A 25339-nucleotide genomic window follows, 5' to 3' on the forward strand; every position below is an offset into this window, starting at 1 on the left:
GTGTGGGTGGATCATATTGCCAAAATGATTCACCATGCCGCTGCAGCATCCATTCCACAGTCTATTGGACAATAGAAGAGTTAACCTGTCCCTTGGTGGAGTGCCGAATGCCACTCTGCAAGCAGGACCAGGCACATGGCTCTGCATAGGTTCAAGAGTCAGCCAACTGCAGAGAATGTTGCAGCCTTCTGAGTCGTGAGGGTAAAGTGTCGCCAAATTATTCGAGTGAGCAAGAAGGTATTGTGGCAACAGTTTCTGAACACCATTAATCATTCCACCAAAAGTTCCGTTGTATGGGAGACCATCAGGAGAATTTCTGGGAGAGGAGGCAGGTGCCCCATGGCTGCTGTAATGGGGAACGGCATTCTCCAAACCAGTCTGTGAGACATTGCCCAGACTATGGCGGCATATTGTGCCACAGCTATTGCAACAGCCAATCAGGATCCAGGTTTCCAGCACCATAACGCGGTTGCTGAGAGCTGTAGTTTGGACTTCTGATCCACCTCTGATGAAGATTACAACTGCCCATTTTCCATGTGGAAGCTAGAGTCTGCATTGTGTGTGGTTCGTGACACATTCCCTGGTCATGACAAGACCCATTACAGTATGATGCGGCACCTCACAAGGTGAAAAAACTAACTTCCTTGCACTTTTTAATATCATTTGGGTGTCAGGTCACTTTCCTGACTTGTGGCATGAGGCATTTTTAATTCCTCTTTTAAAACCTGGGAAAGGTCATACATTCCCAAGTAGTTACCATAGTGTTGCCCTCACAGCAACAACACTTCAGTTGTATGGGGAAGAGCGGATGGTCAACAGTCATCTTTTCTGGATCTTAGAATCTGGGCAACTCCTTAGTCACTTTCAGTGTGGGTTCAGGAGGTATTGCTCCATCTTTGATAACCTTGCCCTCCTGGAGGCAGCTATACAACAGGCTTTCCTACACCAGCATCACCTAGCTCTATTTTTTGACATCAAAAGGCCTACGATACTACTTGGAGACTCCTTATCCTGGAGCAGCTTCATGAATGGGGTTTTTGTGGTTGTCTTCCCATTTTTATTAATTTCTTCCTCTCGCCACAGTATTTTAGATACCGAGTCAGTGATGTCCTGTCTGATTGCTTTGAGCAGGAGAACAGTGTCCCTCAAGGTAGCGTTTTAAGTGTAACTGTCTTTAGCATAGCTATTAATAGCATTACATCCATAGTGAAAAGTCCTGTCCACTGTTCTTTGTTTGTGGATGATTTCTCTGTGTTTTGCTCTTCTTCAAGCCTCACAGCAACAACACTTCAGTTGCAAGTTACTCTTCGACATTTGGATGAATGGGTGCAGAAGTGTGGTTTTTTGTTTTCCACTGAGAAGTCTGTGTGTTCTTTTTAGCCGTTCTTGTTCTATTTTGAACTCGCCTGAGTTGAGGGTGAGGGACACTGTCCTTACTTTTTAAAGACACAGTAAATTTTCTGGGCCTCATATTTGACGCTAAGCTTATGTGGTTACCACATCTTAAGGACATGAAAAACAGTCACTTAAGGCTTCAAGTATTTTAAAATGTCTTAGCCACAGTACAAAGGGAGCAGACAGGACTTGTCTGCTCTGGTTTTACAGGGCCTTTGTGCGATCTTGGCTCAATTGTGGGTGCATGGTGTATGGGTCTGCAAGACCCTATTGTTTAAAGATGTTGGACATGGTGCGCCATGAAGGGATTTGGTTGGACACTGGGGCATTCAGAACAAGCCCCATACCAAGCCTCTGGGTAGAGGTTGGTGAACTGCCACTTCACGTCAGGCGACAGCTACTTACGGTGTGTCAGGCATATAAAACACTGTCCATACCCTACCTACCCACCTACCATACCATTGCTCAGCCTGCAAAAAAAGGCTTTTTCATAATCGACAACAGGCAGTGAGGCCCTATGGCATTCGTGCATAGGACCCCCTTCCAGAGATGGGTGTGACTGGTTGTTATGTTTTGCATCGCGGTGGGAGGAGATTTTCACCGTGGCTTCTCTGGAGATCCGGACTTATTTTAGACTTGATGAATCTTAAGAAAGATTGTATGTCAGATTTTACATTTCAGCCTGTGTTTTCTTAACATTTTAGATATGCATCACAGTTTCACAGTAGTGTAGACTGCTGGCTCCAAGAAAGGAATACCCTTGGCTGCTCTGTCACATTCCCCGACCATGTATCCAGGATTCGCCTTCCTGATGAGCATACCGTTTTCTCAGCAGAGCTCCACACTATCCTTAAGGCACTGGAGCAGATGCATCGCATTCTGTTCAAATGGTTTCTCATTTGCTCAGATTCCCTTAGTGCCTTACAATCGTTACAGAACCTGTACCCAGCTGAGGGGTTGGTCCGGCTGGTATATGATCAACTGTACTTGCTCCAACGGCAGGGTAAGCAGGTGTCATTGTGCTGGGTGCCACATCATGTAGGGATATGGGGAAATGAGCAGGCCGATTGGGCTGCCAAGGAGGCCTGCAGAGGACAGGATGTGGCATAGTGCTCTGTTCCCTTGCAGGCTGTCGTTTCTGTACTACACAGGAAGTGTATGCAGTTGTGGGATGAGGAACGGCTGGCTGTGACGGCCAATAAATTGCGTTTGGTGAAGTCAACAACCCAGCCATGGCGTTCCTCCTGCCAGTTGCTCAGGCAGGATGAAGTGACCCTAACGTGTCTTAGAATTGGACACTGCCCTCTCACACCTTTGCTATGGTGAGAGGATCCCTCGTTTTGTGTTGCTTGTGGCATGCACATCTCTCTCCTCCATATTTTAGCGGAGTGCATTTTATATTGTGATGCAAGGGCAGATGCAAATATTGTAGGGGATCTGCCCTCTATTTTAACTGATGATGAGACGAATGTGACTAAGGTTTTAAAGTTGTGTGATGTGCCTGGACTCTGGTCTAAACTTTTAGGCTGTTTTAGTGTGTTGCAGAGTAGCTGGCCTCTCCTTTCTTTATTCTCGTGGTCAGGCAGCCACATCAATCTGCTGTATTGTTTTAGCTCCTTATACCACTTTCTTCCTTTGTTGTTAATGTTTTACTACTGACACAATACTTCGTTCCGCGGATCTGTACTGGTGCGCAAGTAGTTTTCCAGCTTTGGTTACCTGTGTTTTACGTGCTGTTTTATCTTTGTGTTTTGTGTATTTTACTGACACTCATCTCAATCTGTTTTTGCATGGGTGCTAAAGATCTTGTTGTCGTGTTCCCGTACAAACGTGTCCTTGTCACGTGCCATGTTGAGTAGTGGTATGAACTGGAGGGGGCAGGGTTTAATGTTGGAATTAGTGTGGTTGGAGGGATTGGCGATTAAGAAGTGCTTCCACTGCAGGGATTGAGAGGAGGAGAGTAGGTCTTTGACAAGTCCAGCATGGTTAAGTTTGGGTGTAGGGCTAAGTGTAAGGCCTTTGGATAGGACTGAAACTCCTGTGGAGCTGAGGGTATTGGTGAAAAGGTTAACAACAATGTTAAGGGAATGTTTTGGCTCCGGATTTTTTGGAGAGTTGGTAGGAAGTTGCGGGGGATGCGGCAAGTTGAAAAGGTCAGATAGCCAGGGTTTAGCTGCTGTAAGGGGTGGACAAGGAGGAACACTGTGGGTACGATAGGGGTTGGATGGTAGAGTCCTGAGATGGCAGTAGTATGTCAGCCCATGGTCATGCCCATGACCTTACCATTATTGAGCACTACCTTTCCCAAGTCCTTCAGACTCCAAACTCACTACCTCATTCCTCATGCACCTGACTAACTTTATCCTATTCCACAACTACTTCCCCTTTGAAGGGATGGTATACGAATGAAGTGGTGTTCCATCGGCCAACCAACCTCCTCAACATCTCTATGCCACTCCTAATCACAACCCCGTGCCACAAAGATAATATCCCTGTGGAAGATCCATGCGCAAGATATGCCCAATCCACCTACCCAGCACTTCCTATTCCACTCCTGTCACAGGTTTATCCTACCCCATCAGGGGCCGAGCCACCTGTGAAAGCAGCCATGTCATTTACCAGCTCTGCTGCAACCATTGCACAGCTTTTTATATTGGTATGACTACCAACCAGCAGCCCACCAGGATGAACTCTGCCGTCAAACTGTGGCCGAGAGCAGAGTCGACCACCCTGTGGCACAATATGCAGCTGAGAATAACATGCTTGATTTCAATGGCTGCCTGAGCCACCTGGACCCTGCCCTCCACCACCAGCTTTTCTGAACTGCACAGATGGGAGCTATCCTTAAAACAAAATCTTCACTCGTGTAATTTTCCCAGCCTCAACCTACGGTAACGTACTGTTCCCACACCCTCCACCCAACAGTTTCCACCCCCTCAGTCCTATCATCTTCTCCCCATTCTCATCTCCCAGCCTCTTTGTTTGCCACCCTCTGTTAACATGTCTCTCCCTTTCTCTCATTTCCTCAGCCCACTGCCTAACAACTTCCTGATGCTGTGCCTGTTGGTATTCTAGTCCCTGCATGCTCCATCAGACAGCATTCATCTATTCCCCACCCGTACATTACTGTCCCTTCCCCTTTCCTCCCCCCTCCAGACTTCTGCTGCCATTCCATGTGATAGATACATTCTGGCCTGAGCTGTGGAAGTTGGCAGTAATGTGTGCATGAGGTGTGGTTGCTTGTGTGTATGAATGGTGAGTGTTTCTCTGTTTCTCTTTTGTTGGTGAAGGCTGTGGCCAAAAGCTTTGTGTAAATGCTTTTAATTGTGCCTGTCTGCAACTTAACATGTTCTCTTTATGGTAAGTAGTAGTCTATCTTGTTGCACATTGTTTGCTTTATATTCAGTCATTTTGAGCTGTCAATTTACTATCCTAGATGTTATTAGCTTTTTAAATGTATAATAGTAACTATTTCCACTTAAAATATGGGCTTTTATTTTGGTTGATATGGATTTTTCTTTATTAACATTAGCCCCTATGTATTCAAAATCCTCTATATGCTCAAAATTAATTGAGATCAAAACTGTGTGCCGGACGGGTCTGGCACACAGTTTTAATCTGCCAGGAAGTTTCATATCAGTGCACACTCCACAGCAGAGTGAAAATCTCATTCTGGTAATTGAGATCACTTTGCAATAAAACAATCATATGGATAGTGGATTCATGCCACAACTGTTCTTTTGGTAGTGAGAACTCCAGGCATAACTAAACTTTTATTCTTTACTGTTTCATGCAGTTTTTACAATACTTAGTGTTGAGGCAGTCTTCAAACGTGTAGGAGGTATCTAGTATATCTGCATCTGTACTCTCCATATTACTGTTTGCTGTGATGGGAGGGCAGTATACCAGAATAACTGCCCCCCTTCCCCCCTGTCCTCTTTATTCCTTGTTCCTTTCCCTATTTTTCAAAGGAAGAATAATTATTAGTATATCCATGTATCGGCTTTTCTGCTTATGCTATAACATTTTTACAGCTTTTCTGAAGTAACATTTTTTGTTAAGTTTCTCTCTCTCTGAAGTTGTGTGAGTATATTTATTCCCTAACAAATTATGCCACTATGCTTTTTCAGATTTTTTATTTAATGTAATTTCCAGAATGTTTACACCTTATGCAACTATGAACTTTTAGCTTTTTTATTTATTGGAAGTTCCAGGATGTTTACACCTTATTTTTCCCCATATTAATATTTATTCTTCCTGTTACTAAATAATCAGGACTAAGATTTGTTTCCCACACCCGGGTTCCCGGGTTCGATTCCCGGCAGGGTCAGGGATTTTCTCTGCCTCGTGATGACTGGGTGTTGTGTGATGTCCTTAGGTTAGTTAGGTTTAAGTAGTTCTAAGTTCTAGGGGACTGATGACCAAAGCTGTTAAGTCCCATAGTGCTCAGAGCCATTTTTAAGATTTGTTTCTGAGCAACCACAAATTCTTTCTTATGTACCGTACAATTTTTTGTACTCTTGCAACGCAGTGAAGACAGCTGATTGTATAAAGAGTAATTTACAGTGTATCTGGTTATATTTATAAAATTTATTATTCTTATAACCCTGCAGATATAATTTTTGCTGCTGTCACTTTTGTTGACCCACATTAGCCAACAGTGTGTGTTTCATTTTTAAAAATTCTGTATCTGTTTGACATGCAAGTTATCAAAATAGCTGTCTACTTAGTGATTGATGATTTGAACCAAAGGTGGAGTTCAGAAACGAAAATAGATGAGGAGTCATTGTTGCGAAGTCAGTGGCCACTTGCGATAAATATACCATGAGCCGTTGCTCAGCAAAATGTGTCAAATCAGTAGAGATTATGACCTGGTGGAATATCTTCTTCAAAGAAAATGGAGAAAACCATAAGATGATTTCCTCCAATGACTTTTCAACATTTATATTAAGGACCAGTCTTTTTCTGACAGTAGAAAGAAATTAATGTGTGCTGATGACTTACATCTAACAAAACAGTGTCCAAAATTCGAAGAAGTGGAAATATACTTTGTAATGTGTGAACAACCTAACTGAATATTGAAATAGAATCAAAATAAATGGCTGAGAGCTGGAGTATTGTTTTACCACAAAATATGTGTGTGTAACCCTACACTATACATTGGCCTGCAGGAGACACTGCCTTAATACCAAGAAACAGATTTCTGCGAGAAACAACCTTGTTCACAGGTTGTCAGGAGCTACCTATGAAAGTGATTGTCCTCAAACATTGAGAACTACAGTGTCGTCCATGTGCTACACAGGAGATGAATATTTCAGTCCTTTGTAGTATTTGTTAGCACATGCCCAAAGGCTGATGTATTGATTGATCCCTGCAGATACTACTACTACTACTACTACTACTACTACTACTACTACGTGATCAGGCCCAGTGGACCACACGCATCTACAAGTTTCCTCCTCCACTGTATTCTGTCCATTGCTGCTATCCGCCATTCGTCCACATCTATTGACATTTGTTTTAAATCTACATGGAGTCCATCCCTCCAACGCTTCTTGGGTCTCCCTGGTGGTCTCTTTCCTGTAGGTGTGAAATCCAGGAGCTTCCGAGGCCATCTGTGATCCTCCATCCGGGCCACATGGCCGGCCCACTGCATTCGTTTGGCTTTGACAGTTCCTGCTATGTTGGGCTGCTGGTATAGTTCCTCAAGCTCTTGGTTGTATCTGATCCTCCATTCCCCCGCATCTGCATCCAGAACTGGACCGAAGATCTTCCGAAGCACTTTTCTCTCAAAAACAAGGGGCTTATGGAAGTCCTGTTTCCGGATACTCCATGTCTCACAGCCATGTAGAACAACAGGCTGGATCAGGGTTTTGTACAGTCGAATCTTGAATTGTCTGGAGAGAGATTTGGACCGAAGCAGTTGTGCTAGGCTGTGGTAAGATTGGTTTCCTGCTTGTATTCTGGCATTGATCTCTGCTTCACATGACGAGTTCTCAGTGAAAAGTGCCCCTAGGTATTTGAATTCGTGGACTCTCTTGTAGGAATGGTCCCCAACCTGCAGTGATTGTAGATGATCAGCAGTCTGACAATGAGCACGCGTCATAACGAGGTACTCTGTCTTAGCTTTGTTTATGTTTAGCCCAAATTTGCTGGCAGCCTCCTTTAGTGCTTTGGTCATTTGCTACAACTCCTCTTCCGACCTAGAGAGTAAACAGATGTCGTCTGCATAGGCTAAGTATGCCAGTCTCTTTCCTTCGATTTCAATCCCTTCGTTCTCTTGGAAGGTCTTGGGTATGATCTTCTCGAGGGCAAAGTTGAACAGGATAGGGGACAACCCATCCCCTTGCCTGAGTCCTGTCACAATTTCAAATTCCTCAGTTATGCGATTTCCCATCTTCACCTTTGCATGTGTTTCGTTCAGACAGATCTTTATCAGATTGATGAGTTTCTCTGCTATGCCAAACTCCCTTAAACAGTTGAGCAGGCTCTTGTGATGTATGCAATCATAGGCCTTCTTAAAATCAACGAATAAAATATGCAAATCTTTACCATATTCACCCAGTTTCTCAGTGAGCTGCCGGAGACTGAAGATGTGATCTACAGTTGACCGTCCTGGCTGGAAACCTCCCTGGTACTCCCCAATCACTGATTCTGCCACTGGCTGAATTCTATGTATGAGGCAATTGGACAGGATCTTATAGCAGATGTTAAGCAGGGCGATTCCTCGATAGTTGTTACATTTCAGTTTGTCGCCCTTCTTATGTATTGGACAAATCAGAGCTGTTTTCCATTCTCCTGGTAGTTCTTCTTTGGTCCATATTGCCTGTATCAGTCGGTGTATTTTTTCTGCAAGTTTCTCTCCTCCTGCCAGGATCATTTCAGCCTGTATTCCATCTTCACCTGGACTCTTATTCTGTTTAAGGTGTCTGATTCTTGTTTTTATCTCATCCAGGGTAGGTGGGGGATAGTCTGCATCTGCTGTAATTGAGTACTGGAAATCAAACTGCAGTTCGGGTTCATCACAATTTAGTAGCTGTCGAAAGTACTCTTTCCATCTCTCAGCTATGTCCCTATCGTTCGTCAGGATCTTATCACGGGAATCTTTGACAAATTTCTGCTTGGCCTGGTGACCTTTGCAGAGGTACTTCACCGTCAGAAACATTTCCCTCGTCTTTTGTCCTCTGAAGTTTGTTTCTGCTTCAGTGATGATATTCGTTATGTATTTCCTCTTTACTCTTCTCAGAATTGCTTTTGTAGTCTTTCGGACCTCCCTCAAATTGTGCTTTGGCCTGTGCCAGATTTGTCCCCTTCAGCCATTTGTTCCTGGCTTCCTTTCTCCTTTCCAGAGCATCTGCACATTCCTTTCCAAACCAGATCTTCTTGCCCACTGGGTTTCCCATGAGTGTTTCCTTTGCTGTATCCCTAACTGAGCTCTGGATGTTTCCCCACATTAGTTCGAGATCCTGATTCGCGTCCACTTCACTGAGTGCTTCAAAGCGGTTACTAAGTTGCAACTGGTATCTGGTCTTCGTTGCCTCATCTTTCAGTTTCTCCACATGGTACCTTTCCACTCTTTTTAACTTAGGCCCCGTTCTTCCTTTACACTGTATGTTTAAATGGCCTCTGACCAGGAAATGATCACTCCCACCTTCGGCACCCCGCGCTGTCTTAACGTCTAACACCCATCTCTTGGCTCTGAGATCAACGGCAACATGGTCTATTTGATTTACAGTTCTCCCATCTGGTGATACCCACGTTCCTTTATGTATGTTTTTCCGCTGGAAGTTTGTGCTGGAGATGAACAACCCTAATGATGTAGCGAAGCTGATGAACCTAACTCCATTGTCATTGCTTAGGTTGTGTAGACTGTGCCTACCTGTTGTGTCTTGGAATATTTGTTCTTTCCCAACCTTGGCATTCATATCACCAAGGAGAATCCTCAGGTGTCCATTTGGTATAGGGTCCATCACTGCCTCTAGCTGTGCATAGAACTCGTCTTTCACTTCACATTCGCTGTCCTCCGTAGGAACATGACAGTTCACAAAAGTCGCCTTAATATGCTTTACTTCCAGTGTTAGAACAGATATTCTTGGGTTGACTGAAATGAATTCTGAAACATTAGTGGCCAACGTCTTACTGACGCAGAAACCAGTGCCTAACAGATGACCTCGTTCACAAGCTCCATACAGAATTGTACAGTTTTCAACATCAATGCTCCCAGCATCGTCCCACCAGATTTCTTGCAGTGCAACTAGGTCTAGTTCGTACCTCTGAATTTCATTGACCACACTGATTGCAGCTCCTGTCTTGTACAGACTCCTTACATTCCACGTTCCAAATCGTATACCGTTTCTTTGCCATTGACGTCGTGTATTTTTGTCAGTAATGTTCTGAGGCTTACTTGTAGTCTGCAGATGGATATTTGAAATTTATACTCATTTATAAGCTTTCTTTATTATAAGTGACTCATTGTTGAAAAACGTAGTCGTCCAAAACTCCAAAAGTGATGTTCGACTATGAATTAGGATGCATCAATTACATACACACCTAAACAGCATCTTAAACTCAAGAGAGAACGTGGCAGATAAGTGTAGCAGAAACCCAAAACGTGTTTTTGTCCATATGGGAACAAATTTGCTCTGAAACAACAGCGAAGAAGAAATTGTAAACCACGCAAGGAACCTTATCCAAACGGCCAGAAGATTCTACATGAATTCCAGGATAATAATCAGTGGCATTGTGTACAGATCGGTGAGTGACAGCTATGTGCCGAGAATAAACGGCAGTATTAGAGAACAGTGCAATAAACTAGGAGTCATTTTTATTGATCTCGACAAAGTTCTAAGTGCAAAGTCTCTTGCCAAAGAAAGACAAAACCAATCCATTATCTGGCAAGAAATGTGCCAAAGTCTATAAGTAATAGTCAAAGTAGATATGTCATCCACTAGAATATAAATGGTTTAAACTGATGCTTCAAATAATAAAAGCTCCAAAATAGACGAATTGGAAATCATTCTGTCAGAATGTGCAAATATTAAAGTTGTTTGTTTAAATGAACACTGTTTTACTGAGGTCACAATTAAAATTTTTAACAAAATAGGGAACTTCAGATTAGCAAGTAGCTTTTGCAGAAGAAAAAAGTCGCGTGGAGGCTGATGTATACTCCTACATAGTGGTATAAATTATGAGACCAGAAATTGTTTTAATTATTTAAATGAAGAATGTGTGTTTGAGAGCTGTTGCATGGAAGTAGTGGACTCACTAACAAAGGTTATAATAATCTCAATATACAGAATTCCAGGGACGTCAATAACAGAACTACTCTTATGTAAGCCTCAAATTAAGCTAGAAGACCTTTGTAGAGAAAAAAAGTAATAGCTGCTGATTTTAATATTGATATCACATGTGATAGTAGCCACGCTTCAAGATACACTGACTTAGTCAAGAAATATGGTTTCAAATTGAATTTCTTTGAATCTAGCAGAGACAATGGCCAATCAGCAACCTGTATCGGCAATGTTCTAACTAATTATATGTATGAAGATGTGTATAAATTTTGCCTGGATCTAGGTATTTCAGACATTGTGCATTGTTCGTTGAGCTGCCACAAACAGATTGGAACATTTCACGTATAAGAACCCTTATGAGCAGGAACTTTAGCAAAGAAAACTTGCTAATATTTAGTAATAAGCTAAAAGAGAACACAAGGCCTTTTGATCATTGTGACTCAAGTGATGAAAACTTTGAGAAGTTCCTAAATAGTGTTCTTGGCGTCTTTAATGAAACATTTCCATCTAGACTCTGCAGCAATAAAATGACAAATAAATTAAAGTGGATTACCTAGGGCATACAAATTACCAGTGTAAGGAAAAGGCAACTGCACAGAGAACTAAAATATAATAAAGATATTGATTTCATTGAATATGGTAGACTGTATAAAACCATATTTAAAAGAGTTATCAAGGCAGCAAAACAACTGGCAAATAACAGGCTAATATTAAATCATAAAAGTAAGACAACGGCTGTGTGGTCAATCATCAAATCGGAGCTAGGTGTTAAATCCTGTAACCAAGAAATTTAAAAAATATTAAATCTGTCATTCCTATACATGTATGAGATTATTATATTTTTGTACACCAGACATGAATTATTTGAGGGAAACCATTTTGTCCATTCACATGATACTAGAAACAAAGAAATTGTATGCTCCCCTCCCACCGCCTCAGACTGTATGCCCTGGGACCACAATACATGGGAATGAAAATTTGTAATCAATTAAAAGGGAACAAGTTGATGCAGACGAATTTAGGTCCACTTAAAAGAAAGCTGTATGAGGTACTGACACTGAAATGTTGTTACTCAGTAGATGAATTCATGGAGGACACACTGGAAATTTGAGTTTGATACAATGTGTTACATATTCCAAGAAATATCGTTATACTGTTACTATTTATTGTTGTGCTATTATTTATTAGTTTAAAAATCATTGTAGCTGTATTATAAATTTTTGACGTCTCCTGTACGCAAACCAAATGGATTGCAAATGTACGTATTGAGATGAATAAAACACAATCCAATTCACAATTCTTCATTATCTAGCTGGTATAGCGTGATCATATATACAGCGGAACATTACAGTTCTGTATGAATGAACAAGGGCAACCAACAATGAATAGGGACAGGAAAAAATCATTTTATTTTATGGTCAAAATCGGTGTTATTTGTCAGATTCAGTTTAATGTGTTTGCAAAATTCAGCATTTCTTTTTTTTTTTTTCAAAATTTGCTGCTGTTTATTTTACCAAATTTGGTTTGTTTGTCAAATCTGATAATTTTTTGTCAGATCTGGTGTTTTTTGGAAAATTCCATGTTATTTTTGCCAAATTTGGTATTGTAGTTTGCCTATTTCAGTGCTGTTTTCATCCTCTCAACAAAATTTGTTACGTGAGAAGTGCACTGTCATTTTAAGATTATACAACGACCTCAGCCTTGAGGAAATTAGAAGTCAAATGCAGTTTTAACATTCAATAACCATCACTTAATAATATTAGTAACATACCACCCCCAGTGTATAACATTTTTATGCAACAAAATACAATTTTCGTGCTATCTCGTAAAAATCACTGATTCCATATTATTTTGCTAAAAGCCCCTAATCTATTGTTTCTGCAAAATATTCCAATCCCTAGACATGAACTGCAAAAGACATGGCTACTGATAGATGGGCTGGTAGTCTTGCTAACACAGTAGTTGCAGCCAAGTTAGTAGATTACTTGGATGCTTTTCCCATCTTGATGGGAATAGGAAATACATGTGACAGACTGGAGTAGATGATAGTAGGCAGATGTTATTATACAGGTCTTGCATCTAGGTCTTTCACAGGGAGTTGGGAACAGGTGTGGATAAGGACTTACAAAGATATTGATAGATGATATTGCAGAGATGGGGTGGCTGATGGGTTACCATTCTGGGAAGTATTCTGCATTCCTGGATATGACAAGGTGTTGTAATTGTAGCAGATAATATGATTCAGTTGCTCCAGTCCTGGGTAGTAGTAAGTCACAAGAGATACTCCTTTGTGGCCTATCAGGGTGTATGTGAGAGGCGATTGATAACTGGGGAGTCAAGGCATTAGATATCTGTTTCTGGAGAGGGTGTCATTCTCCATCCTTTGTTAAATATTTTTTTGTGAGACAACTGTCTTCTGAATTTTAAATCTGTAATAAGTCCTCGTGTTAGATATCTTATTGATATCTAATGCTGTACTTCCAGTTCTAGTTCATTCCTCCCACACATCTGTATTTTCTGTTTTCTTTCTTGGCTCCTTCTCGTTTAAATTTTCAAGTCTCTGCTGTTGTTACCAGTTAATATTTGATTTTCTTCTCATTTTGCCTTGTACATTTCCTGTGCTGCAGGGTCCTTGTGTTGGCCCTACATAAGCAGTGAATAGTCTCATTTATAGATGGCGACATTGCATCAGCATTTTCAATATTTCATTTTAACAACATTGCTGATGTTTACACATATATGCCAGTGTATCAATAATATTTACATATTCGCATGATATACCGGTACCAGTTTTTGTAATTCTACTTCCTACAATCTTTGCTATGTGTTGGAGGTAAGTAATGACAGTATTTCACACACCCTTTCAAATAAATGTCACAAAACATATGTTCATTAAGTACTTGTAGTATCAGATTAAAATATGAAATTTAATGTAGAATATTAGAGACATTGTTAAAGTCTTAATGTCGGTAAATACCAGATATCATTTGAGACAACATCAAACAATTAGAGGAATTCTCAAAGGAAAAACATTGAAAGTTGCATTACATGTGAAGACACGTTGAAATTCCGCAGTCTACATGAAGAAATGGTATTTGTTTCCTCAAACTTTGCTAGCAGCGTTCTTGTGTACTGGCCACAGTCTTTTCCCATGCTGACTTCCATGGAGCCGGAACTATTAAACAAAAGAGCCGTTCTTTATTAGTGTGTTTGATAGAATTATCAGGCAAATCCTGGATCATAATGGATGCAGTGAATGTGCTATTAAACTGTTTCCGCCAGTCAGTATCTGCATACTCTCCAAAATTAAGCTTTACTGCCAACTCTGAAAGCTGCTATTCAGAAGCAATGTAACATTAACTTTAAAGACACATATTAAATTGCTCTGCCTGTGTTTTTGGTTCCAAGGTTCAAAATTATTTTTTGACCCAAATTTATCATTGAAAGCTCTAAATAGATTAATAACATCACTGCAGAGCTTTCTGTTTCCTAAGATTGGATCTTAGTCTGCAACTGAGAACTCAAATGATTTGTCACCTGGTGTACTCCATTTTCCTCGTTGGGTGCAAAAACTGAACCCTTGACCAATATCTAGAGAAAAGAATTGATGTTTTTGAAGTGTACCTGTAATGTCTTCTCTTACGCATACCATGTGTGCTGAAAATTTCAAATGTAGTAGTTCATCATTGGGATGGAAAAAATACACATATATAGTGTGTGTGTGTGTGTGTGTGTGTGTGTGTGTGTGTGTGTCAATCAATACTTTGCCTCAATATATTTTCAGCATCTATGTCACACAGATGATTTATAGAAGAAGAAAATTTTTCTATTAGGTCTACAACTTTGCTTCCGCCGTTTTTCAATAGACGGCAGTAGCGGCAAATGGGGTTCAGGTGGTTGGTCATGTGTGTAATACAGTAAGGTTAGGCATCTGTAAACATAATGCCATAAGAATATTAGTCGATTTGTGATTGCATCATAAGGTTATTCTCGATTAAGTACGTCAACTCATGTACCCATTTCTTGCCATTTGCGGGAAGTTTTAATTTTCTGCTTTAACATGAAGAAATGTGTGGCTGTGTCTCTTAAAATGCTGGGTAAGACCAATGTTTTGAACGCCTTAAGAACAGTGATTTTGATGTCGAGGACTGGCTTGGCAGTGGAAGACAGAATGTTTTCGTAGCTACTGAAACAGATGAAGACAGTCATAGGACATCATCATTGAAAGCAATTGATGCGTTCGAGCCCAGCACTGAAACACAAATGGCCGCAATATAGTGATAGACATGTAAAGGTAATTTTGTAGTCGGTCAGTGCTGGACCCCATGTCGCAAAACCCATCAAAATATACATGGAAAAGTTGAAATGAGAAGTCCTGTCCCTCCCGCCGTATTCTCCAAATGTTGCTCTCTCTGACTACCACCTTTTTCAGTCAGTGGCATACAGTCTGTCTGACCAGCACTTCCGATCATATGAACAAGTGCAAAATTGAATCGATTCATGGATCCTGACAAAAGACGCCAAGTTCTTCTGCCACAGGATTCATATGCTATCCGAAAGATGAGAGAATGTAGTGGCCACCAATGGGCAATACTTTGAATCATAATTTTTCGTAAGTTTTTCTCAATAAAAGCCCCAAACTTCGGGAAAAACTGGCGGAAGCAAAGTTGTAGACCTAGTATATGTAGTCCCATTTCTTCCAACTCATTTCCCTCTCCTGCCACATGAAGATACCTCTATTTTCAATAGCTATCATTTTTGCCACATCTTGTTTTTGCATATTTCCTCTGTTGCTGGGTAAGTAGAAGTTTCTCTTGCCTACATTATCTACTGCAGCATTCTCAAAATGAGACAGACATTTATTAGTCTTGTATCATTTCAGATTCGAGCTAATGAAGCTCCTGTTGAAACAGCGAAGTTCATGGGACACGGTGTTTGTGACCATGTAACAAGATCATCTACAGTACCAATTCCTGTAGATGGTGGTGATGCAATTGCCAAGTGAGTGTCTTTGTAGTGCTTCTCTTTTGTTTTCATGCTGTGTACGTTGTGTGTTCAGTGCAGTTCACACAAAATGTGTCTTATATGTGGTTACAGTGTGCAGTTTTCAGGGGAAATTTACTTACACAATTTGAAAAATCATTATTTCTTTCAGGGAGGTATTAAATATCTTCAGACAAATTCAAGCGAAACCAAATGATCTCAGAGGTGTTGGCATACAAATATCTCGACTGCAGAAAAGCTTGGGATCTAAATCTGTTGAGATTTCTAAATTTTTAGCACCAAAGTCAACAAGTAAAAATTCTATTAATGATTGCAGGAAACAAATTTCTATCAATGACAGTAAACCAAACAAGAATGTGTCAGTTGTAGGAAGTCCTAATCTTAATGAAGAAAACGTGATGCAGGAAAGTCTCAAAGACTGTGTGTGTAAAAGAGCAGTGACCGATGTGCCTGGTGGTAAAATTGACACATATTTTAAAGAAAAAAGTAAAGGAAGCATTATCAGAAGCAGTCCTGAAATTTGCAGCACTCCCTCATCAATGTTGTCCAATGTCGACAAGAACGTTCTTGCAGAGCTACCAGAGGATATTCAGCAAGAAATTTTGATGTATTCAAGGCACGTAACTGACGCAAAAACAAAAGATAAGCATCTTGTTTCTCCGAAACATTCTGCAGAAGGAAAACTAAAGGATTTATCTGTGAATGAAGAGGTGTATCAGGTACATATGAAAAACAAATTTTGGTAACCTGCTTTAATAACTGCCTTAAAATATTTGGTACATGTGTGTGTGTGTGTGTGTGTGTGTGTGTGTGTGTGTCGGAGGAGGAACTGACTGACTGTAAGAAATAAATATACTGTTATTTAATTACTTTATAGAATCCAGTCCATTAAAAGTGCAAAAAGAAAATAAGAAGCAAACATTAATATTTGTGCCATATCAAATTATTGTCAGTTCTACTGTTAACATCAACTATATGTATTTAAGATAGTATATATGTTTTCAAAATTTTTGCAACTGGATGATAACTAACTCGTAACAGTTTGATCCCGTACTCGGAAACATAGTGACAGTGGATAGCATTCAAATACACTGTGCTCAGACTAGTATGGTGTAGTATGTCATTGTTGAATTTTTGTGCAGTAATTTTGTATGAAGCCTAGCATATTTTATGATGAGATTTGATATTGTGTTGTCCTTTAACTAACTGTTAATGCACTGACTTTTTCTTGCTTCTGTTTATCGGGCTGCAGGAATTGTTTAACAGTACAACAAATAAATAAAGAATGACAGTTGCAGGTAGTATCAAATCATTTTAAAAAATTAACTGGATTTTCAGTCAGTGCTTGGCAAAGAATGATAATAGTTTTAAATAGGAAATATTTTCAAATGTGCTTCAAAATTTAACATAACATTAGAAAGTATTTCCTATGTAATACTGAAATCATTTAATATCACTTACATTTCCTCAATATATGATTATGTGCTTGACACGTCATGTGGTTTGCTGGATATGCTGAGTATGTTTCAGGCTGCAAGTCTCAAAATTTGGAGTTCAGTCCTTCTGTGTTACTAGGATTTTTTCCTGTCATTTATCACTTCTTTCATCTCTGACAATAATTTGTATAAGTGCAAAATTTCAAGTTTCACCATTGTTCAGGATCCATAGTAAACTGTAGGTACTTGTATGACTGGCAGTGTGTCATTTCAGAGGTCAAAGGAAGGCAAGGGCTTACCAACTCCAATAGAAAGTGCTTAGTAAAGCACTGTGATGTTCAAATTAGCTTTTGAGCTGAGAACAGCTTTACTGTACCTTCACCTCTTCTAATCTAGTACACTGCTTTTGGTACAACATAATAATCTTGTTATGGATGTATGAAATTACTACCATGTTGAAAAACCCCATATTGATGGCACAACATTAAGAGAATTGTGTGATATTGTACATTTTGCTTTAGAATTTCAGTTTAATGTACTGACACTGATTTACCAAGATATACCCATGAAAACAAGCCTACACTGTTATGTTCTTTATTCATTAATGCACCTCTCAACCATCTGCCATTCTCTGGAAAACTTATATATGCCTAGCGTAGAAAGAAATGGAAGTGAATTATGTTCACTAGCAAACATATAATGGTGTGTAGTTGTCATCTTGACAACATAATCATAGACTTATATAACATCAGATTTGCATTTTTTTATGCAATTGTAGATAAAGACTGTTCTATTAGGACAAATAGGGAAACATCATAATGTAACTCCTATTTCCAGTAATGTTTATTATTTATTACAATGTCTTATTGGCCGTTCATATGCCTTGTCAGCATCAATCTCCAGCTACAAAATTATTTGACTTAGCCATTGACCATTTTTGCAATAAATGTAACTCTGTGGAAAATGCGTTTAACGTCCAACTAACACTGTTTGCAACAAAATTCAGTGTCAGTATAAATTTTTCTTGCAAATCTAATATTGTTTTTCTGCTGAGAGAAAGAAAATTTAAATATTAACTGTGTTTTTATTTCTTGTTACTTCTTTTACCTTGTGTTTTAGATTTTAGGAAGCTTTAATTTTCGAGTACTAGTAATAGTGTTCCATAGATTTCGTGTTTGTTTTGAATACAGTCCAGAGACAGTTAGTGCTTATTTTCATTGTTTCCAACAAGAAGTGTCTAGGAACCACAGTTTAGTCAGCTGTCAGCCGCCTTTAGTAAATAAGCAGTCTAGTTAAAAGTTGATTACTTATCTCTCTACAGTAAATTGTTGATTGCTTAGAATGGATAGGATGTGTGACTGCTGTGTATGGATGCAGGAGGAGCTGGCTACTGTTCGCGAACAGCTGAACGTGCTGATGGCTACATTCAGCCATCTTCAGGCTGCTGCCTCGGAGTGCAGCGACAGAGGGGAGTCTGGTGCGTCGCACGGTACACCCCAGGTGTTACATGCTTCACCCACAGTCCTTGCTGTCGAGACATCTTCGCGAGTACCAGGCGTGGTTGGGCCACCCTCTCCCCAAGGGGAGTTGCAGGTTCAACGGCGTTCGCGTCGCACGAGATGGAAGGCAATGTGGAGGCTGGCCATGTGGCATCGCCCGCTCTGCCTGTGAGTGGACATGTGGCCGCTCCTTCAGCAAGATCCGAGCAGGCACATGGGGGGAGGGGTTTATTGGTGATTGGGTGCTCCAATGTTAGGCGGGTGATGGATCCTCTTAGGGAAATAGTGGAATGGTTGGGGAAGAAGGCCAGTGTTCAATCTGTCTGCTTGCCGGGAGGTCTCATCCGAGATGTGGAGGAGGCCCTGCCAGCGGCGATAGAGAGCAGTGGGTGCACCCGACTGCAAATTGTTGCTTATGTCGGCACCAATGACTCCTGTCGTCAGGGTTCAGAGGTCATTCTCAGTTCATAGAGGTGGTTGGCGGAGTTGGTGAAGGCGGAAAGCCTCACTCACCAGCAGGAATCTGAGCTAACTATTTGTAGTGTCGTTCCCAGAACCAATTGCGGTCCTCTCGTTTGGAGCTGAGTGGAAGGCTTAAACCAGAAGCTCAGACGATTCTGCAGAGATCTGGGGTGAAAATTTCTCGACCTCCACTATCGGATAGAGAAATGTAGGGTCTCCCTGAATAGGTCAGGCGTGCACTACACACAGGAAGCGGCTACAAGGGTAGCAGAGTATGTGTGGAGTGCACATGTGGGTTTTTTAGGTTAGAGAATTCCCTCCCTAGGCCTGACAAGACACCTCCTGAGACGCGACAAGGTAGCAGTAGGCAAAATGCAACAGGGAATGACAATATTAATGTGTTAATAGTAAACTGCAGGAGTGTCTATAGAAAGGTCCAGAACTGCTGTCACAATGCCCACATAGTACTTGGGATGGAAAGTTGGCTGAAACTAGATGTAAACAGTAATGAAATTCTAAACTCAGATTGGAATGTATACCGCAGAGACAGGCTGGACAGTGAAGGGGGAGGCGTGTTTATAGTGATAAAAAGTGCAATAGTGTCGAAGGAAATTGACGGAGATCAGAAGTGTGAAATAATTTGGGTGAAGGTCACGGTTAAAGCAGGTTCAAACATGGTAATTGGATGTCTCTGTAGGCCCCCTGGCTCAGCAGCTGTTGTGGCAGAACACCTGAAGGAAAATTTGGAAAATATTTCGAGTAGATTTCCCGACCATGTTATAGTTTTGGGTGTAGATTCTAATTTACCAGATATAGACTGGTAGACTCAAATGTTCACAAGGGGTGGCAGGGACAAAGAAACCAGTGAAATTTGTTTAAGTGTTTTATCTGAAAACTACCTTGAGCAGTTAAACAGAGAACCGACTCGTGGCAATAACATATTAGACCTTTTTGGTGACAAACAGACCCAAACTATTTGAAACAGTTAACACAGAACAGGGCATCAGCCATCATAAAGCGGTTACAGCATCAGTGATCTCAGCCATAAATAGAAATATTAAAAAAGGTAGGAAGATTTTTATGTTTAGCAAAAGTGACAAAAAGCAGATTTCAGAGTACTTGATGGCTCAACTCAAAAGTTTTATCTCAAGTACAGATAGTGTCGAGGATCAGTGGACAAAGTTCAAAACCATTGTACAGTACTCATTAGATGAGTATGTGCCAGGCAAGATCATAAGAGATGGAAAAGAGCCACCGTGATACAACAACCAAGTTAGAAAACTGCTACGGAAGCAAAGGGAACTTCACAGCAAACATAAACATAGCCTAAGCCTTGCAGACAAACAAAAATTACGCGAAGCGAAATGGAGTGTGAGGAGGGCTATGCGAGAGCCATTCAATGAGTTCGAAAGTAAAGTGCAATGTGCTGACTTGGCAGAAAATCGTAAGAAATTTTGGTCTTATGTCAAAACGGTAGGTGGATCAAAACAAAATGTCCATACACTCTGTGACCAAAATGGTACTGAAACAGAGGATGACAGGCTAAAGGCCGAAATAGTAAATGTCTTTTTCCAAAGCCATTTCACGGAGGAAGACTGCACTGTAGTTCCTTCTCTAGATTGTCGCACAAATGACAAAATGGTAGATATCAAAATAGATAACAGAGGGGTAGAAAAATAATTAAAATCGCTCAAAAGAGGAAAGGCCGCTGGACCTGATGAGATACCAGTTCAATTTTACACAGAATACGCGAAGGAACTTGCCCCCCTTCTTGCAGCGGTGTACCGTAGGTCTCTAGAAGAGTGTAGCGTTCCAAAAGATTGGAAAAGGGCCAGGTCATTCCCGTCTTCAAGAAGGGATGTCGAACAGATGTGCAAAACTATAGACCTGTATCTCTAACGTTGATCAGTTGTAGAATTTTGGAACACGTATTATGTTAGAGTACAATGACTTTTCTGGAGACTAGAAATCTACTCTGTAGGAATCAGCATGGGTTTCGAAAAAGACGGTCGTGTGAAACCCAGCTCGCGCTATTCGTCCACAAGACTCAGAGGGCCATAGACACAGGTTCCCAGGTAGATGCTGTGTTTTTTGACTTCCGCAAGGCATTTGATACAGTTCCCCACAGTCGTTTAATGAACAAAGTAAGAGCATATGGACTATCAGACCAATTTTGTGATTGGATTGAAGAGTTCCTAGATAACAGAATGCAGCATGTCATTCTCAATGGAGAGAAGCCTTCCGAAGTAAGAGTGATTTCAGGTGTGCCGCAGGGGAGTTTCATAGGACCGTTGCTATTCACAATATATAGAAATGACCTTGTGGATAACATCGGAAGTTCACTGAGGCTATTTGCGGATGATGCTGTAGTATACCAAGAGGTTGTAACAATGGAAAATTGTACTGAAATACGGGAGGATCTGCAACAAATTGATGAATGGTGCAGAGAATGGCAATTGAATCTCAATGTAGACAAGTGTAATGTGTTGCGAATACATATAAAGATAGATCCCTTATCATTTAGCTATAAAATAGCAGGTCAGCAACTGGAAGCAGTTAATTCCATAAATTATCTGGGAGTACGCATTAGGAGTGATTTAAAATGGAATGATCATATAAAGTTGATCGTCTGTAAAGCAGATGCCAGACTGAGATTCATTGGAAGAATCCTAAGGAAATGCAGTCCGAAAAGAAAGGGAGTGGGTTACAGTACACTTGTTCACCCACTGCTTGAATACTGCTCACCGGTGTGGGATCTGTACCAGATTGGGTTGATAGAAGAGATTGAGAAGATCCAATAGAGAGCAGTGTGCTTCGTTACAGGATCATTTAGTAATCACAAAAGCGTTATGAAGATGATAGATTAAGTCCAGTGGAAAACTCTGCAAGAGAGATGCTCAGTAGGTCGGTATGGGCTTTTGTTGAAGTTTTGAGAACATACCTTTACGGAAGAGTCAAGCAGTATATTGCTCCCTCCTACGTATATCTTGCGAAAAGACCTTGAGGATAAAATCAGAGAGATTAGAGCCCACACAGAGGCATACCAACAATCTTCCTTTCCACGAACAATATGAGACTGGAATAGAAGAGAGAACCGACAGAAGTACTCAAGGTACCTTCCGCCACACACCATCAGGTGGCTTGCGGACTATGGATGTAGATGTAGATGTAGATGAGGAGCTAAAGTGAACAATCATTTTCTGCAGACCATATCACCAGAAAAATTGCTGACTGAATTCAGATAACCCCTCTCATTTCTCTCACTCACCTATAGTGTTCTCTCTCATTTTGGAATGAAATAGTTACCTCATAAGTATCATTTTTCTGCTTTTAGAACAAAAAGTTTAATTTTTTTAAAGTCTGTATTTTGAAACAAACAGAATATATAAAAGTGCTCCTCTGCTGAATTAAGCACTGTCTAATTAGTTTCAGCTTGTGATATTAAGGTTCAGTCCAAGAAAATAATTTCACAAACGACAAAGGATTTAAAGTATTTCGATAACATCATTTCTAGTGCAACATGCTTGGTTTGCTAATGCACTTTATTATTGTAAGTATATGTATTTGTAACTTTTATATGTTTTTATGAGCTGTAGTGTTGTTTTTTCTCTTTTCTTCAGGTCGATCCAAATTTTCTGTCCGCTCTTCCTGATGATGTTCGCATGGAGATAGAGGAAGATTTAAAGTATCAGAAGTGTCGGCAGCAGAAAATAGATCTTGTTATCCATCCAGTTAAGGGAAATAATGGTTTGTGAAGTTCTCTGCTGTTTTTTTGTAGAAGTACACCAAAATTATTCCATCCAGTTTTTTAGGTTTTTTGTAGCAAGCATACATTTGCTTTTAAAATTTTTTCTCTTGCTTGTTGTTGTCGTCGCAGAATTGCAATGATGATGATGATGATGATGATGATGAAAATAGTAATGCAATATACTTGTTGGCAGCAACTTGTTATTTTTGGGAGTTTGCTGGTCATCTCATATGACATTTTGTTTATTCATCATAGTTGTTATTATGACACTGTCTCATGGTACATTTCTAAGCTTGATAAATGTGAAATGTTCAGTTATTAGAATCCATAAATGTCAAAATCTCTTCTCAAACATTTTTATGTATTTTATGTTCAAGTGTTTACCTCCAGAAAAATCTTGTGTGGCAAGGAATGTAGTTAAGACTATAAGGAGTACTGTTGTGTACTACTTCATACACAACGGTAAGGAGAGGTGGGCTTCAGAGTGGTGCAGCGTCTGACATCATATTGAAGCTGGAAAGGAGCAGACATGATTAACAAACACATAATAAGAACAAACAGCAATACAGTCCAGCTATCAAAAGAACCAAACACAGGTGCCGTGCTGTGTGAGGCTCCTGTTACTAATGCACAAGCAAACTGTCAAAGACTGGCAAATACTGAAGACTGTCAAAGACTGCGACAGAGGCTGGGGTCTGTAGCTGCTGCTGCCCATCCTATATTGCAGTGGCAGCAGGCACTTGTAGTCGGAGCATTGAAGACACGGCACAGTGAGCACACACCATTGGATCCACTGGGTTCCTGCACAACCTCTTATCAGTGATTGTCAGAAACGTGCATTTCCTTTGCCAGCTGTGTGACGCCAGTGGACGGTATCAATCTATGGTACCATATCCCTCCCACCTACCCTCCAACCTCCTGACCCTCACCATGTAATGTGGATGAAAGAACAACAAGGGAGGGGCAGGGGAGCGAGGGGGGGGGGGGGGGAGGTGATGGCTGGATGCAACTGGCATTGAGGAGACTGCAGTCGAAGGCTGGTGCCAAGCTGCTACCCATGCCCCAGCATATGCCCTGAGCCCTCCCGAGAACACCAGCTGAAAATTGGGCAGAGGGCATGCACCCACAATCAGAGACGGAGGAGCAAATGAAGTTGGAGGTATCTTGATGACTGCAGAGAGATTCAAGGCAGCATGTGGGAAAACCACTGAGAAGAGGGGTCCATCTCCAGGCGATGATGGCTGTTGAGATGGCGATGACTGTGAAAGGGTGTCAACTTGCATTGGCTCCAGGTCCAGCACCAATAGCATGGGGCCCCTTGTAGCTGGATGCAACGAGGCGTGCGACAGGATCATGCAATTAACATGGACGAATTTGATTCTGGTGGCATCTTAGCAATCCTCTCAGTCCCTGCAGTAAAACCATAGTATGTTCAATAAGTTCTACAATGATGCCTCACTCCCAGTGCCTCCGTCTGCCCCATGCAATCTGTAAAAGACTGATTTGTTTGTGTGATAATTTGCCTGAGTGGACAGAGTGGGCACCACCTCCTCTGGCAGGCACAGCAAGTAAAGCAAAGTGCAATGGCTCTGCCCATGTAACAACTGTGCCGACGATGGTCCGTCACATGGCAGGGAACAGTAGGAAAACAAGAAGAGCTTCTGTTGCTTAAATGTATGTGAAGATCATTCAACTTCACCAGTGGATTGCGGAACAGCCCACTCATGATGAGGTTGATGCCTTAGGTGGTGCAAAACTGTTCAAACTTGGCAGAGACAAATTGAGGTCGATTGTCAGTCACAATCATTTCAGGCAATCTCTCAAGGCAAAAGATTGACTACAAGGCCTGGACTGTTGAACGAGCTGTAATAGTGTGCATAGGAACCATGAAGGGAAATTCGCTGAAAGCATCAATGGTGATGACCCAACTTACATTCCAGTAAGAACCTACAAAACCCAAGTGTAGACCTTGTCAAGGTGTTTGAGGTTTGGGCCATTCAAAAAACTGCTGAGGTGCAGCTGACTGATTTTCAGCATAGGCTTGGCACTGAGAAGTCAGCTGTTCAGTTTGAGCATAGATAGTGCCAAGTGTAATGACATCACGCCACCTGTTTGGTGCGAATGATGCCCCAGTGACTGTGGTGTAGCAAATGAAGTACATCAGGCTGGATAACCAAGGAAACCACAACATGTGACCCTGTCATTATGGGTGCCGAGCAATGGCACATTGGTGAACTGCAAGGGTGTGCCAATGAGCAAAATATCGGCGAACCACAAAGCTACAAATTTGTCTGGCTGAACACGGCCAACCAGTGCAGGTGTAGCACAACCGAGTCTGCAAATCGAGATCTGCAGCTGTGGCCTGGGCAATTATCCAGTGATTAAGCGGAAAGCTATGGAAAGCATTTGTGTGTTGTGCATCAGTGTAGCAACAAGAAGCAAAGGACTTGTCAAATCCTGAATCAGGGCCAACGGAGAGGCGAGAAGGAGCATCTGTGTTGGCAT

General features: G+C 41.1%; 1 protein-coding gene across 3 annotated transcripts in view; it reads left to right on the plus strand.

The window, feature by feature from the left end:
• Nucleotides 1-25339, plus strand: part of LOC126236971 (DNA repair protein REV1) — a 146776-nt gene that overhangs the window by 65346 nt on the left and 56091 nt on the right. For all 3 annotated transcript variants that reach the window (XM_049946678.1, XM_049946680.1, XM_049946679.1), the window contains 3 exons: nt 15568-15686; nt 15841-16408; nt 22707-22833. In XM_049946678.1, coding sequence (XP_049802635.1) covers nt 15568-15686; nt 15841-16408; nt 22707-22833 — 814 coding nt within the window. The remainder of the gene's footprint in view (nt 1-15567; nt 15687-15840; nt 16409-22706; nt 22834-25339) is intronic.

This window comes from Schistocerca nitens, chromosome 2 (genome assembly GCF_023898315.1).
Source record: "Schistocerca nitens isolate TAMUIC-IGC-003100 chromosome 2, iqSchNite1.1, whole genome shotgun sequence".
Classification (NCBI taxonomy): domain Eukaryota; kingdom Metazoa; phylum Arthropoda; class Insecta; order Orthoptera; family Acrididae; genus Schistocerca; species Schistocerca nitens.